This window comes from Schistocerca piceifrons, chromosome 9 (genome assembly GCF_021461385.2).
Source record: "Schistocerca piceifrons isolate TAMUIC-IGC-003096 chromosome 9, iqSchPice1.1, whole genome shotgun sequence".
Taxonomy (NCBI): domain Eukaryota; kingdom Metazoa; phylum Arthropoda; class Insecta; order Orthoptera; family Acrididae; genus Schistocerca; species Schistocerca piceifrons.
The window spans coordinates 103,963,609-103,981,291 of NC_060146.1; the positions used below are offsets into that span (position 1 = coordinate 103,963,609).

Genomic DNA, 17,683 nt, shown 5'->3' on the forward strand with positions numbered 1-17,683 from the left:
ACACCCAATCACCTGGCCACGATTGAAGTCCGTGAGTTCCGAGAGTGCCCCATTCTGCTCTCTCATGTTGTCTAATGACTACTGAGGTCGCTGATATGGAGTACCTGGCAATAGATGGCAGCACAATGTACCTAATATGATGAATGTATGGTTTTGGGGTTGTCCGTATACTTTTGATCACATAGTGTATGTTGAACCAGTAAGAACTCTCTTTTTTTTTCAATACAACTCCAACACACACATGCTTGCACATAGCTATCTGGCCACCCAACCATCAAAACACACACACATGTGCACACAAACACACACACACACACACACACACACACACACACACACACACACACACACAGAGAGAGAGAGAGAGAGAGAGAGAGAGAGAGAGAGAGAGAGAGAGAGACATTAGCTTTATTGTTGACCAGATGTGTAAGGTGTGAAGGTGTGATGTGGACGTAGTACCTGGTGGTCGTGGCCAGCCGGCTTAGAGCCCGTAGTCGAATGACTCCCACTCACTGAATCGCGAGTCCTGCTTCTGCAGCAGCCGCTGCTGGCACGCTTCCAGGTAAGAGTCCTGGATACGGTACATTCCAGAGTTTGCCTGGAACATCAGTGTCTCCAGGATGCGCTCATTCTTGATCGCCTTGCTGGGCAGAACGATCTGTAAAATGAAAGCCATTATGCAGTTTTCGTCATGCATTAATATCCTTCCCCCACTGGTTGTTATCACTAGGTAGCAATCTTGTACAGTCTTTATTTTGCAGCTTGAGGTGTACAAGTATCAATGTTTCAAATAACAAGAAAAATATATACTAACAATATTTACTGTGTAATAGGAAATTGAAATATTATGAATTTGTGACCAGACCAGAAATACTGTATGAAGTGAAAACTCCTAATGCTAAGAAAAATGCTAGGACCCAAAAACAGCAGTGAATCAGAATACTTATTAAGGCCTAATACAGAGGTTTACCTGAAAGTAGAAAAGCTAACAGACATAATGAGAAAAATAAAATTAAAATTCTATGGCTGCATAGCCTGGATAAAAAAATGACAGTATAACTAGACAAATCTTTTGCTTACTAAGCAATTACAAATCCAAATTAACATGACTGGGAGGAGTAGGAAGTGATGTTGAAAATGTGGGAGTCAACATGGACACAATAAGAAACAAAACAGATATTCAGGAGAGGAAAAAAATCAAAAACTGGAAGAATGTAGATGCAGGAAGAGAAGCAACAACATTCTCAAAGAACGAAAGCAGTGTAGGCCCAAAGGAAACTGCAGTTGCAAATAAAGAAGCAGAAAATAAACAGTGGCTATTTATCGCACCCTCTGGAAGGATTATTCGGAATAAGAAAAATACTTGTTTCATATGTGTGCCCTCTGATGGACATCCACTGGCAGTACGTGAGGCAGGCTAGTGAAGGCAGGTGTCCTGACCTTGATGAGCTCCTGCGGAGAGATGCGGTACAGCTTGAGGTCCCTAGCAAGGCGCTCCATGATGCACTTGAACTCGAGCTTGGCATCCATCTTGGAGGAGGTCTTGGTGCGGATCTTGTTGCGCGCCCAGCCCAGCATCGCCTCGAACTTGCGCACCTCGGGGATCTCCAGGTTGCGGCACATGATCATCTGCACCATCGACTCGGACAGCATCATGAAGTCTTGCACTTGGAACAGCTGCACACAGAGGGTCCTTACTGTTGTTGAGTTTAGGACTGCCCAAAAGCACTGTTAGTGGCACTATTGGGTATTTGAGTTATAAAGCATTACAATACACTAAAAAGAAATTATATTGACCAATAGAATGAAAGGAAGCAGTTTTTAAAGGAGGATCAAGAACAGACTGTGGAAGTTACAGTCTCTTAAATACAGCATACGAAGTATATGCAAAGATAACAGTAAATCCGATGAGAACCATTGAAGACAACATATTACTCAAAGAACACACAGGTTTCCAAAAAGAAGATAGTGCTCAGATAACATTTTTGCATTAAAACAAGTGACACAAAAAAGAAGAGAATACAATGTAGAAATCTACATAGTCTTTATAGACTACAGCTAAAATTTTAATAATGTTTACGCAAGAAAACTATTGATTTTACGGAAAAAAGAGGAATACCACTACATCTGATTGAAGTTACCCAAAATAGAAGGGCATGATGAAAAATAATTCTTCAAAATTTCTTATGTGAAAGAGCTTAAGGTTTTCTAAATAAAACACACTTTATTAACATTATACATATTTGTTCTTCATGTCTCCAAATTTACTTCTCATCATACTCAAATTGGTGGTCAACAAATTTCTCCCAGCAAGAGACGAATTTGTTGATACCATCATTGTAGGATGTCGCGCTTTGTTGATGGAGCCACAACATCAACTCTGCCTGCACTGCTTCATCATTATCAAAGTGAAGTCCTCAAATGTGTTCTTTAAGTTTCAGAAACATGAAAACTGTTGGGGCTAAGATGGGACTGTACGGAGGATGATCAATGACAGTGAACACGAGGCATCACATTGTTGCATATGTCACAGTGCTTATCTGTTGTCTCGTATTGTCGTGCTGAAGGAGAAGGAGCTCCATAAATAGACAAACTCTTCAAATTCAAAACTCAGGTATAGCATACTGCCTGTATGATTCCGCAATGAGGAACTGGTTCACCATACCTGATACCTTGTCTTCCATACAGCAGCAACATCATAGCCTGTAATGAGATCCACAACACTTGGGACCATCCTGACCCTGACACAATGACTAAACCCCTTGAAGCTACCATACTGCTGGAGTTCATTGTTACACTTCACCTGCTGTACCAAATGGTTCCAGCAATTTTGTATGGGATTAAGAACAGACCAGTTAAGATATGACGAGATGACTTAGTGTTCACCAAACGAGGAACGTATTTAGGGAGTCCTGTGACGTTTGCTGTTGTCATCTTGGAAGATGGGAGTGTCAACAGCATATCGTGCAGGTATAAAGGAAGGTTGCCGAGGATATAAACATCCAGAAATCTGAATGAGTGGACCAGAGTGATGAAACGATAAAAAGCCTCCAATTATCACAGAACCAACTCTGGTCTGAACACACAGCGCAGGTCAATGCCTCATTGGGCCATTGGTGTACTCAATGCTTTGCATCATTTGAAAACAGCTAAGGTAGTGGGCCACAGTGCAGTTTCTCTGTTGTTTGGTCCAGTGACAACATGCAACTGTTTGTGATGCTGTGAGTGGCAGTCTTTTGTGAGGTATCTTTCTCCAAATGCCGATTGCAATGATTTTACTTTGCAGTGTCCCCTTGAAACTGAGATTGACCTGAATTCACTGATATTCCTGTTGCATTTGAAACTGTTTGTCATTGACAAGCCACGGTACTAGGCTCAGGTCCCTGTTGGTTAGGATGTTTTTACACCTATTGTTCTTACGTCTTGTTACATGCCTGCAGGTGGTGCGTCGTTACTTGTAGACATGTTAGACAGCCTTCACTGGTACACCGACAAATCGGGCAACTTCTTTCATGCTTCCAATCAGGACTGGTTATTCAGTGGTAAAGTGTGTGCTTAGAAACCAAAAGGTCTCGTGATGAAATCCCAGTTGGGCACAAAAATCTTCACTCTGCCTTTAATCTAATCTTTACCCCACTGATGTGAGGAGTCAGCAGGTATGACAAGTGGTTAGTAATTCATTTCAACCTGCAGGTTCCCTTTTTCAAATTGGATAATGGGGTAAGTTAGGGAAAGGCAAGCCACTGAAGTGGTGTTTAATTTAAAGGCTAGTACTCAGTCTTTGAGCCACAAGCTACTACAATAATTATTATTCACAGTTCTAGAGAATGGAAAACACACGTTTGCAGACACAAAATTTCTATTAAGTGGTTTAAGAAAGGAAATCAGTTCAGTAAGATTTGCTTGACAAAGGAACAACTTTGACAGTAATTAAGATACCATTGTGTCATTTTCTCCGTGTGGATTTAGAGAAGATACGAAAATGTAAAACACAAAGGTCAGACCGGGATTTGAATCCCTTCACTCTCCAATACAGATGGATTTGCTCCGCAACATTTTAAAAGAGATGGGCAAGGCAATTCTACATCTTAATCTACATTTATAATCCACAAGCCACTGTACACTGTACAGTGCATGGGGGAGGGTACATCTTACTAACATAACCAATTTTTTGTTCTATTCTAAGGATGTGCCGAGAGGAAAAAGTAACAGTCTATATGCCTTTGTATGCACCCTAATCACCTTTTTATATCATTCTCATGGTCCCTACTTGAGTTATGCAACAATGACAGCACAATGGTGGCACAGTCTTCTTCGAAAACAGGTTGTCTAAATTTAGCCAATGGGATTCTGCGAGATGTAAATTGTTTTTCTTCCAGAGATTCCCATTTAAGTTCCCTGAGAATTTCTGTCTCACTTTTGCATGGACTATGCAGATGGGTTACGATCCTTGCAATGTCTCTCTGAATTTGTTCAATGCCTGCTGTCATACCTAATCAATAAGGACTCCAAACACTGGAACAATAGAATGAGTTGCACAAGTGTCTTGCATGCCATTTCCTTTAAAAATGTGTCACATTTTCCCAGAATACTTCCAATAAATCTTAGTCTTCCATGTACATTTCCTAATTCAGATTTTATGTGTTTATCTCATTTCACATTACCATTAAATACATATACGATGTTCAAGACATTCATGACTACCCTTGTTCTCAGATACTGTAAGGCTTTTCATCTTCTTTTAACCCTTTGAGCACTCATACGTGAAACCCTGCCATGATCTACCTCTCCGCAGGGGCTGCGGACGACCTTAGCCGCTCTAGTGGTATTTCCCATGGGTGCTGCAGACGGCATTCACCGTCACAGCCTGGCCAGTTCCTGTGTCCTAATGACAGCTTTTACCATTCGCCTGTTCCACTACCTGTGGTCCTGCAGACGTCTATAGCTACTCAGCAGTATTTTCGTCAAATTTCACAGTTGGTGTTCGACATTAGTGTTAGCTGGTGCATGTCTGCATTTGCATTCTGCTTCTGTGATTTCAGTTAGCTTACTGCCTATTCATCAGGATTTTTAGAAAGTTATAACTTTTTAATTCCACAAACAAACAGCATGTCGGTATGGCTGCACAGAAGAAGAGATATTGGAGATACTCACAAGGAGTAACAGTGACAGTGAGTGTCGCATCTTCAATAACTGTAGTGATGATGATGATGATGATTCTTCAGAAGAATCTGGTAGTAATACATGTCCACATACTTCGCTTAGGTTAGTTCTTTTTCAGATACTGAAAGTGAAGATGAATCAATCCATAAAAGCCCACGCCTTAGCGACAAATTGAACTGGCAAAAGTGTGATTTCATTCCAGTACTGAATGCATTTGATGATTCATCTTCAGGACACAATTGCCAACTAGTGCCTGATTCGAGCATTCTCTCCTTTTATCATGTATTTCAGTCAGAAAATCTGTTGAAATTAGTAGCACTTGAAACGAAGCAATTCTACATTTTCACCATTGTAAATACGTCGGAATCAGTCCATTCTCAACAGTCTACCTGGAAAGACAGTGGTTTGAGTAACTGTATTGCTTCTCTTGTATTTAACTTCTCAAGGCCCGTGTTAAAAAGTTAAGAATAAGGAAATATTGCTCTAGAGATGTACCTCTGAGCACTCCAATTTTCAGCAAAGTTATGTCCCGTGACCATTTTATGTTACTTTTCAGAATATCACATTTGAATGACAAATCTGCCAATCATGGAGATGACAGTTTGTTTAAAATTAGGAAAATAATTTATAGAGTTCCTGGCATTCCACAGTGTGTTTAATCCATACAAGAAGCTGTGTGCTGCTGAAAGCCTATTATGGTTCAAAGGTCGTTTATCTTTTAAACAATTCAATCCTTCGAAATGAAGTAGATTTGGAATCAAGACATTTCTGTTGTGTGACAGTAAAACTGGATATGTTTTGGACTTCATTGCATACTCAGGCAAAACAACAGAAATTGAAGTCCACAATTTGGGAAAATCTGGCGATATAGTGGCATACTGTGAATGTGAACATACCCTGAATGTCGACAATGATAAGCAAGTCCAGATTTGTTCCTCTGGCACAACCATAGAGAGCAGCATGCAGTGCTGTACGTAGCAACAGGCACAATTTGCCAAAGCTACAGAAGAAACTGAAACAGGGAGAAGCTGAATTTATGTAAATTGACAAAATGCTTGCTATCAAGTGGTGGGACAAGAGAGAAGTATTGATGTTGACTATCTGTAACACTACGGTATTGTGTGACAAGGGAAAGACAAACAGGAAGACTGGCAATAAAGTAATGAAGCCACAGATTGGTGAAAGGGAGAAAAATACCATCAGCAGATTTTCATTTATATTTGGTACAAAAACTTGTGGAAAAATTTCTAGAGAAAGCATAAGATATAGGAAAGGAAGACACACTGATGACAAGAATCCTCTGCACTTTTACTGGAAGGCACTTCCCAAATGTCATTCCAAAGTGACCAGTTCAAGGAATGCAGACTGTGGCACAGATGTGCAGTCTGCTCGAAACAGAATGTATGCCGAGAAATGAAATATGAATGCAAAACATGGAATGTACACTTGTGTGTTGTACCATGTTTTGAAACCTACCACACAAAGAAGAACTGTTAGCCAAGTTGCTACATCTGGAAGATGAAATTAAGCCCTTACTTCTGAAAAAATTGCTTAAAAATAAAAAAAAGACAAAAAATGAAAAATAAGTACAAAAATTAAAAAAGAAAATCAACTTCGCCAAAATTTGGATGAGAAAGAAGGATGAGAAATATAACAATGCTAAATAAATAAATAATTAAAAACAAAAATAAACAGTTAAAAATACAGAACTATCTGAGCTTGATGAGCCTCTCCATATGAATTACTGTGCTCACAAACACCTTATGTATGAACATGTGAAACATACAATCTCTGCTGACAGACTGGATGCTTCAAATCCAAGACCATAATGAACAAAACAAATAAATAATTATTCATATCAATAATTTTAATTGTGAATAATGAAAATCATGAAAATCGCATAGAAAAAAGCTTTTTCAGTATTTCTAGAATTTTTCAATATTCTAGGCAACTTTTCCAAACTTTTCTTAGATACAAACCTTGCCTTCACAGTTACGAACACAACAAAAAAAGAATCATCCAAATCTGTTAAGCCATTTTTGAGTTTTGGTGAGACTAACACACAGCAGTTCATATATATGTAAAAAAAAAAAGTTAACTTCATTAGATGTTGGTCAGTCAGTTGCACACACTTGCCTGTTTCTGAGGCACAAAAGGTCATTAGGAATTAAAGCTGACATTTAATTAGGTTGTGCAGAAACTGTAGTATTTCCTTATTGAATTCTTAAATAAAAGTTATACACCATCATTTATTTCTACTGTATAGTAACAATTACATACCGTATGAAAAGAATTAAGAAACGTTGACTTTTGGTTTAGAAGTTTCCCTAGGGATAGTTTATTGGGTTAATGAGCTCAAAATATAATGATTAGCTTTGAATGTGTTTCTTGGCATCCAGGCACTTCCCTTGAAAGTTGTTTGGAGGCAAATTATAGCGCTAGTACAGACGAACGTCAATGTTTCATCATTATGGATTCTACAATGTTGACATTGTAAATTATGTCCAAAAAGCTGATCAACATGTGAAATAAAACTCATATGTATATCAACAACAACTAATTGCAAATGAAAGAAAGCCTTTCATGAGGAGTTACATGTTAGCAGCATAAGCTATTTCAGTGTACATTGTCTGTTCAGCAATTCATCTGCAGATTCAAAGCTATGGAATAAGTACCCAGATACATTGGGTTTACTTGTAATGTCTGTGACCAGACTCAGACTAACAGACAATCCTGACTGACCTGGCCCCAGCAATACTCAGCAAAGGGCAAGGTTGGCAGAACGAAGAGCTCAGGCGTGGACAGCAGGTCACGGAGGTGGCTATTAGTGTACGTAAACGGACTAGGTGACCTTAAGGGCATGCTCGACATGGCCAGCCAGATGCGCAGCTGCAGCAGCCAGAGGATTAAATGAATTATCTTACACTTACTCATATTTAAAGAGAAATGGGAAATGTGTGAATACTATTGACCCTATAATGCCCAATTAGTTGATCAGAAAACCCTGATTGATTGGTCTTCAAACAAATCATTAATTATTAAGATGGGTGCGAGGTACATGGAATGGAAGTTTATTTTATTTGATGTTGTAAACACTGTAAAAGGATAAACACCATTTTTTCAAGGCAGTCGATGTTACTACAACATAATAAAGAAAGCACCCAGCTGAGAAATTTGAGAGCTTTGAAGCAATCTACCTGACAACTCATGTTAGTAACATACAGATCAGAACAATATGCTGATAAATAGAAAGACACAAATGAAGACACACCAGGTGGAAATCAGTCCAGATCCAGGAAAAGCTTTAAGTTGCCACAAAAGAAAATCAGAAACAATTTTCAAAGTCGTTGGAAGAATTTACTGTAAACTACATACATGGAAGAGTAATCTATGATACACTACATGATCAATACTGTGCGGACACCTCTTTGTAATACTGAATTGGAATGCTCCACTAGATATCACAAGAGGTGGACCCACCAATATAAAAGATGGCCGGAATACTGTTTGTCAGGATAGAATCAGTGACAGCTGAATGGTCCAGCCAGGAAAGCTCACTGATCTTGGACATGGTCTATACTCTGTTCATCATAAGAATAAACCTGATATAAACATTACGTCATGTATTCTTCTGCATTTGCTCGTATCTCATTGGATTTCATTTCACGCAGAGCGGAAGCCAAGCTGTGACCAGTACAGTCAAGTACGATCATAGCTAAATGTTTTATGCTGTGTTACATGGACATAGACTGAGCGATAACGCGGGACAACAGCTGTACCAGTGCATAAAAATTTGACAGCACTGGCCACTCAGCGGTCCACCTAACCTGCAATGGTGTGAGCATTTGCAGTTCAGATGTAAAAAGAGATGGACAAAGAAACAATATGATTCCCCAAGTGTACTCCAAAGATTTCACCGTACTGTTGAATACGAGAGCCAATGAAGGTATTAATTACAGTCAGTCATCAGGTAATCTCTTAGTTCCTTCCTTATCCGAATCTGACAAATACATCTCAGTTCTGGGACTGTCATCTGCTACGTTGATAATGAGTCGATCAACAATAGAATCCACGAAGCCACCCAGGCACCACATTTTCTCCTCTTCTTTTATGAAGTGCTGTTCCTGAGTGCATTAGTTCCAGTATGTCTGGCAGCTTAACAGTCTTGTTATTTCTCGGGCCAAATCCCTTAACTTGTTTTCAGATCAGTTCTGTAGGTTACATATTGTAATGGTACAAGTGGCAAATGTAAAAATGCAGCATTTGTATGGTGTTCTCGATGCTGTGAAAATGATTGTTTTCCGTATTTCTAGAACAGTTATGTACATCTGTGGTATAAAACAATGGACACAAGCCAAATAAAGAGTATTTAGTTTTCCATTTTTGCCTTCAAAATTTAGACTGTCATGCTTTCTTGATTTAAGCAACCTTCATAAACAGTCTTTTATAAAATATCAACAACTAAGAATTTATATTTAAACTTAAAACAGAAATTTTGCATGCAATATGTAATTAGAAACAAGGAGACAGGCATTGTTCATAAAAAATTATGATAAATGACTCATGCAAGAATTGAAAAAGCGGACAGTAGCCTGCAATTAATTATCAATCTACTATGCTATCGATACCACTATAAATACAATGTAAGTTTGTGTCTCAACTGTATGTAATACCCATCGAAAAACTTCAAAGCTGATTATCTCTGTGAATTTATGAAAAACATTAAGAACAACCTATGTCTCAGAACTTTTTAACCGTGTTCCAAACCCACGTTTCGCTGAGGAACAGTAAGCAGCCTCAGATATTTTCATACTGAGTATTAACAGTGTGACAATCAGAGCACAACAGTACAGAGGCTGTGACTCTACACAGTTTTTTAAATAAAAGCTACATAGCTAAAGCATGATTAAGAAATACGTTGATCGCTGTTAATACATCTGAATATCTTAAAGTTTCATTTAATGTAACTTAGAAATAATACATCTCATACAAAGTAGGACTTACTTCCAAGAGCATAACAACAACAGTGTACGTGTGTTATGGCTTCTGGACAATCATTGCATTTGTGTTTTTTACATCAGGTTTAATCTTATGATGAACAGACTAAAGCCAATGGATGTCACACGAGTAACAAATCCATCAACAGACATTTGGTCTCATCCAAAGCTGCCTGACTGTTGGTGACCTGACTGTGAAGTGGAAACATGAAGAAACAACCACAGATAAACGACGACCGGGCAGACATCATATACCAATACACAGGGATGAGGAGCTTTAAGAAGTGTTGTAACCACGACCGGAATGGTCGCGGGGTGGCCATGAATGAAGGCGTGGTGGGACAGAACAGGAGTGGCCTGCAAACAAACAAGATGGACGAACGGGAAAGGATGGACACACACAATGATAGACGAGCGAGCAAGACACCAAGAACAGCAAACTGCAAGAAGCAACAGGGTCACAAGCGAAGCCCTCAAGAAATCAACAACATCCACTCGGACACAGAAAGTACACACGATGTCTGTAAGCAACATATTGAGAGACTCACATGAATACCAGACTGCATCACTGAGTTTTTTTAAAAATTGTGATTTCATTCTCCTACCCCATATGGGGAGGGGAGGGCTGTCAGTGGCACAATCCACCGCTCTTCAGCCGAGTGACATGACAAATAATACGAGAATAAAATGTACATATAAGGCAATAAAAAAGGGGTACATAAAACAGATTAAGGGCAGATAATGGGGGTAAAAATACACTGATATGGAGACGTTCATTGGAGGACAATTAAAAAAGTCGACATAAAGTTAAAAAACACAGCTGGCGATTCTTAAAACACAAAGAAGACACTGAAGGCACACACACAGGTTAAAAGTTGGCCACAGTATTAAAAACACTCCAGAACAACACACTTTAAAGCCATTTGGAGCGCACACAATGAAGAATAAAACTGCCAGGTGGGACATGCCGAGGGAGAGGCCGGAGAGGATGGAAAAGGAGGGGAGAGCAAGGTGCAGCAGGGGAGGTGGCGAGATGAAGAGAGTAGGGGCGTCAGCAGGTACACGAAGAGGCAGGAGGCTGTTGGGGCAGGAGATGAAGAGGGAAGACAAGGCAAGAGGGAGTGCAGAGACACTGAAAGGGAGCACAAGAGGGGGGGGGGAGTAGGAGGGGCAAGCCACTCAGGAGAAGGGGGGGAGGAGAGGGAGCCCTGAAGAGGAGGCAGGAAGATGGGGTTAGAGCTGGTACGAAGGGTAGATGTCAGGGCGAAGCTCATCATCTGGGAGGGGTAGATGGTGGAAGTTGCGTTGGGAAAGGAGGCGGAGGGTGTGGAAATGGAGAGAGGGTGGGACACAACTGTAAAGCCGCGGCAACGGTCTAGGGGTGGAGAGGAAGGGAGACACCAGGGGGTGAGGGGGATCAATGTGGCAGACAATATATAGTGTGCGGATGTGTTTGAGGAAAAAGAGAAGGTGGGGGAAGGGGATGAGGTCATAGAGGACGCGTGTGGGGGACGGAAGGCGGATGCGGAAGGCAAGGCGGAGCACATGGCGTTCAAGGATTTGGAGGGATTTATAGAACCTGGGAGGGGTGGATATCCAAGCCACGCTGGCATAACAGAGGATGGGGTGGATCAAGGATTTTTAGGTGTGAAGGATGGTGGAAGAATGCAGACCCTATGTTCGGCTGGACAGGAGTTTCAGGAGGTGGAGTCTGTTGTGAGCTTTGTGGTGGGTGGTAAGGAGATGGGGAGTCCAGGTGAGGTGGCGATCAAGGGTGAGGGCAAGGTATTTGAGGGTAGGAGTGAGGTGGATAGGATGGCCGTAAATGGTGAGGTAAAATCATGGGGACAGAAGGAGCAGGTAGTGCAGCCTATGATGATCGCCTGGGACTTGGAGGGGTTGATACGGAGGAACCACTGGTTGCACCAAGCGGTGTATTGGTAAAGGTGGGTTTGGAGGGTATGTTGGGACCGTTGAAGGGTAGGATATAGGGCTAGGAAGGTGGTGTCATCAGCAAACTGGAGGAGATGAACAAGCGAGGGAGGTTTGGGCATATCAGCAGTGTACAGGAGATAGAGGACAGGGGAAAGGACGGAGCCTTGGTGCACACCGGCAGAGGGATAGAAAGTGCGGGAGTTTGACTTATGGTTAGTCACATAGGAGGGATGATGGGAGGGGAAGAAAGCAACGAGATGGACGAAGCTTATGGGGAGAGCACAGGTCTGGAGTTTGAAGAGGAGCCCGGGATGCCAGACTCAGTCATAGGCGTTCTGGAGGTCAAGGGAAACAAAGATAGCGGAGCGACAGGAGTTAAGTTGGAGGGAAAGAAGATTGGTAAGGTTAAGGAGCTGGTTGTCGGCAGAGAAGGAAGGCTGGAAGCCACTTGGGTAAGGAGAAGGAGGTGGTGCTGGTTAAGGTGGCGGTGAATATGGTGCCTCACTGAGTGAGTGGCAGGTGCTTAAATACATGATAGGGTATGTTACTATTGGCTGCTGAGACCACATTCTCCACAGTGGTGCCCTCACATTATACGTGGGGCAGCAGTCCACGCAGCTATGTCTCACGGCACAACGGCTGCATAGACCTCTAGTAGTAATTGAGGTCTATGCCGTCTAGTACAGATTCGAAACCTGTGGCGCTCGGTACCAGAAGAAGGGTTGTTGTAAAAATCGCGTGAAATCAGTGGACAGAATCACTCATGAGTTCCAAAGCGCTACCGGCAGTCTGTCTAGCACAATGCCTGTGTGTAGGGAGTTAAAGGAATTAAGTACTGTGGTTGAGGAGCCACTCATGAGCCTCACATATCAGTAGCTAGTGCTAAGTGACACTTGTGATGGTACAAAGAGTGATGCCACTGGACAGCAGATGGCTGGAAAATAGTGATAAATCACACTATACACTGCAGCAATCCAATAAAGTGCTTGTGTTTGGTGAATGCCTGGAGAATGTTACCTGCCATCATGTGTAGTATGCACAGTGAAGCATGGAGGAGTCAGTGTTACACCTTGGGGATATTTTTCACAGTTAGGTTGTGGTCCCCTTGCTGCGCTTAAGAAAATGCTAGATGTGGAAGGGCGTAAACACATATTACAGGCTTGTGTACTGCATACAATAGAGGAACAGTCTGGGAATGGTGGTTGTCTGTATCAGCACTAGAGTGCATCCTGCAATGAATCAGCATTTGTGAGGTAATGGTTTGTGGACAATAACATTCCATAAATGGACTGACCTACCCAAGGGTCTCCATCTGAACCCAGCGGAACACCTTCACCATGCGCTACAATGTTGACTTCAATCCGGGTCCCAGTGTCTAACATCACTACCTTTTCCGGTTTCCGCTCTTGTGGAAGAATGAGCCGCCACTCCTCCACAGACATTCAGACACCTCACTGTCTCTATTAAAGTTCAAATCATCATAAGGGTGAAGAGTGGAAACATCCTATATTAACGTCCCGTTATAGGTGCCCAGATACTTTTGGTTAGACAGCACTGTGAAATCCAAATGGGAGCAAATAAACGCTAAATGAGGAAATAACTGTTCGTGGTAAGTAGGATGGAAAGTTAGTTACTTTGCTTATCAGAACATTTATTTAACTTCTATTGTAAAAGCAGGTATGAAGAAGGTGGAAGAACATTTCAACATGAATGAATATCAAAGCTGTTTGTGGATGACAGACAGTACATCTTGTGAAAGGCTTGCTCTTTGTTAAACCGCTTGTGCTTGATGTTGCATGAAGTTTGCAATTAAGAGTGGCTGCCTACTTTATTCACAAATATTAGTACTGTGCAGGAAATTTGTGAAAGCATACTAAGTCGCTTCGCTCCCGTGGGTCATCTCTAAGACATTACTAATTTTGTGCGTCATCCATTCTACTGCAGATTGCAGTGGTTGGTAGATCCGCTGAAGTGCCTCCAACTGCTGATAGTGAATAGTGGTGACCACAGAATGGTGATAGACTACTCACCTGGTGCGCTCTGGTCTCCACGAAGGCAAGTATCATGTTGACCAGCTCTGACGCAGACGTGTACCGCCAGTAGTAGTTCTCCAGGGCGCACAGCATCACGCAAACCTGTTAGAGGAGGGATAGCCAGGTTAGACTGATGTCTCTCTGTTTCCTGGTGTCCATCCAGGTTCACCATTCCATATTTATGGACGGTTTTCAACATAGGTACTTCAAGTGATGGTCTTAGATAAGCTTGTTGTTAGTGTAGATTCACATATCACAATACTGAGCTCAGAAAAGGAATTGCGAATTTGAATGGACACCTGACTAACATCATCTGTCAAGAGAGCTGAAGAAATCTAAGATGATCATGTTATGAGACCCCTGCCCCCTCTCTTACTGGCTTTCTTTCTCTTTATATTCCGTCTCCCCTTCTTCATCCATCTCTCTTCCTTCATCTGTTCCTCTTCCAAAATCCATTCCTGCAATTTCTTTTATCTCTTCTCCTCCTTCCCTTACACAATATTCTTGCATTTCTATTTCTCGTTCCTCATCCTATTTCTGCTCCTTCCCTGCTTTCTGTTCTTCTTCCCACTTTACTTTCTCTTCCTGCTTCAGAATATGTCTCCATCTCCTTCCATTCTTCCTTACCCTTCCATTCCTTCATTCCTTCTACTCTTTCGCTTCTCCCTTACTGTTCCATTCCTACTCCCCTTCAACCCCTCCTACCCCTTTATTCCTCTTTGTCCATCTCTCAGTCCTCTGTCCCCTTCTCCTTCGCTTCCACCATTTTCAATTTTGCTTCCCTTGCCCTCTCCCTCCCCTTTCTCATTTATTCTTTCCTCTTCTCCTTTCTTTCATCCTTACTCCTCCATTCCTACATCTGCCACATTGCTTCTTCCCATTCATTCCACCTTCCGCTTCCACATTTCTCCTGGCTCTTCTCCTTCCATTTTTTCCTTCTGGTCATCCACACACTTTCACCCGTCCTTCCTCTTCACTCCTGCTTCCCCTTCAATTTCTCCCTCTCCCTTCTCCTTCCATCCCACCTTTTCCATTCACTCCTCATTACCCTCCCACTACTCCTAATAGTAATCCGTTTTCCTTTCCTCTCCACTTCTTCCTTAGCTCTCATTTATTCTCATGTACTCATTCATCTCTCCTCTCTCTCTCTCTCTCTCTCTCTCTCTCTGTTGAGTTCTCCTTTTTCCCTCTTTTTTCTCTCTTTTCCTATCTCTTTCACTTTATCTCTTTTTCCTATTTTCAGCCAATTTAACTTTTTAGTTATTTGTTTCCCCTTTCCCTGTGTGTGTGTGTGTGTGTGTGTGTGTGTGTGTGTGTGTGTGTGTGTGTAAAACACACATATATGCATATAGCTGCAAATCCTGGAAAATTCACAAACTAATGCTTTCTTATAAAGTTACTTGTGCTAAAATAAAGCAAAAGTGTAACAGATTTAAAAATGTTGTTGAAACTAAATACCTTCACGAATGTCCAATGCATGTTTTGCCACCACATACTTTACTACAGAAAAATCAGGTAGCTCTTACATATTATAAGGAAAAGAAAGATGCTCAGCACAATCAAACCGCCACTGATGATACAGTTCCATGCATGGACACCGAGGACATGCAGATTTTTCCTCAGAAATTTGAGTCAACACGTTTCACTTCAAAACCAAATATTGAAAAGTATTAATGTTAGTGCAAGAATTGAAAAGGTTAGTGTACTTCATTGTACATGTAACATGGACATGTGACTTTCTCAAGCACACCTTTGTATTTAACAGGTTATTCACTAAACCTCTTGGTTCTTCTACAAGTGTGTAATAATAATTTTGGAGTACACTGTTCAGATAAATATTGCAAAGATTCTAATATTTATGGGCTAGTATATTCTCACCAGCTGCAACATGACTGTGAATATAAACAAGATCCAGGTACTGTCAAATGTTTTTTTTATTCCAGTCTTTGATCACAATATAAATTCCTTTGACGATGACCGGTTTCAGTCAGTAATGACCATCTTCAGATCCACAATATAAAAAATATGCACCTAGTCTGCAGTCTATCTTTTGAAACAATACAGAATTTCATATCACAATATACTCTCATACAAACTGAGATCTGTACAGATAAAATAAGGTAAATCATACCTGTTCTACACGATGTCCTCATGTGATAAAGGCGTAATGTCATCGTCAAAACATATAAATACACTCAGCAAAGCATCATCTCACAGAACTAAAATATGGTGTAAAATAGGCCACATTGTCCACACAGTCATTTTGCAACTGGTGTTACTGTACAAAATCTACTGAAGTGCAGTAGCACCAGAAATCTGTTTGCTTGTATGCTTCATAGATGCCGCTGCTGTGGGCTTAGATGTACTCTGCCACTAGGTGTAGATTTTTTATATTGTAGATCTGAAGATGGTCATTACTGACCGAAACCGGTTGTCGTCGAAGGAATTTATATTGTGATCCAAGAATGGAATAAGAAAAAAAAAATTTGCTTGTATATTCTGCTGTTACCTAAAGTACCTTAACATTCTCTTACATATAGTGTCAGAGTCAATGTGGATGTCATCTTATACAAAATGTTTCACGAGGAACAGTCAATAATTTATGTGATGGTAGTATAGATTGATTCCAATAAAACATTCCATGCAACATGCATCCAATTGTTATTCATATAGCTGACAACAGAGATAATTATCAGTTAGTGTGTTGGAACTCCAGTTGATATGTCAATAATTTATGAGGTGGTAGTATAAATTAATTCGAATAAAACATTCTGTGGTGTCACCGCCAGACACCACACTTGCTAGGTGGTAGTCTTTAAAGTGGCTGCGGTCCGTTAGTATACGTCGGACCCGCGTGTCGCCACTATCAGTGATTGCAGACCGAACGCCGCCACACGGCAGGTCTAGTCTAGAGAGACTCCCTAGCACTCGCCCCAGTTGTACAGCCGACTTTGCTAGCGATGGTTCACTGACAAATTACGCTCTCATTTGCCGAGACGATAGTTAGCATAGCCTTCAGCTACGTCATTTGCTACGACCTAGCAAGGCACCATTACCAGTTACTATTGATGCTATAAAACATGTACCGTCAAGAGTGATGTTCACCAATTATGGATTAAAGTTAAGTATTCCAGAAGCTACGTACTTTTCTTGCTACTATAAAGTCCTAGTCCTGTTCCAGACCTCAGGCCAGCCTGCGTGAGCTTAAACGCGTGCCTTTCGGCTTCCTCCTAGTGGATTGGCGGTCTTGCCAGTCCCCAACACATTCCATGCAACATGCATCCAATTCTTATTCATATAGCTGACAACAGAGATAATTATCAGTTAGTGTGTTGGAACGCCAGTTGATATGTGTTTCTTCATTGACTGTCATCTTTGTTTTGAAGTTCAAGTTGGAGTAAACGTAACTGAATTTTTCAGCTGAGATGGTGATTGGACAATTCTACTCAATCGTTTAAGCATGCTTCATATATCTGCAAATGCTGAGTATGCCGATATGGTATTTGTGCACATGGTTTGTAAAGGAAATGTTGCTGATGCTTGTGAAGGATACGG

The 17,683-nt window shown here is 41.1% G+C and overlaps 1 protein-coding gene across 1 annotated transcript in view; it reads right to left on the reverse strand.

Annotated features, from left to right (window-relative positions):
* Positions 1 to 481: 481 nt before the first annotated feature.
* LOC124716739 overlaps positions 482 to 17,683 on the reverse strand; it is a 257,768-nt gene continuing 240,566 nt past the window's right edge. The window contains exons 7-9 of the mRNA XM_047243282.1: positions 14,126 to 14,230; positions 1,441 to 1,677; positions 482 to 658 (exon numbers count right to left, since the gene is read on the reverse strand). Of these exons, the coding sequence (XP_047099238.1) occupies positions 482 to 658; positions 1,441 to 1,677; positions 14,126 to 14,230 (519 nt within the window). The remainder of the gene's footprint in view (positions 659 to 1,440; positions 1,678 to 14,125; positions 14,231 to 17,683) is intronic.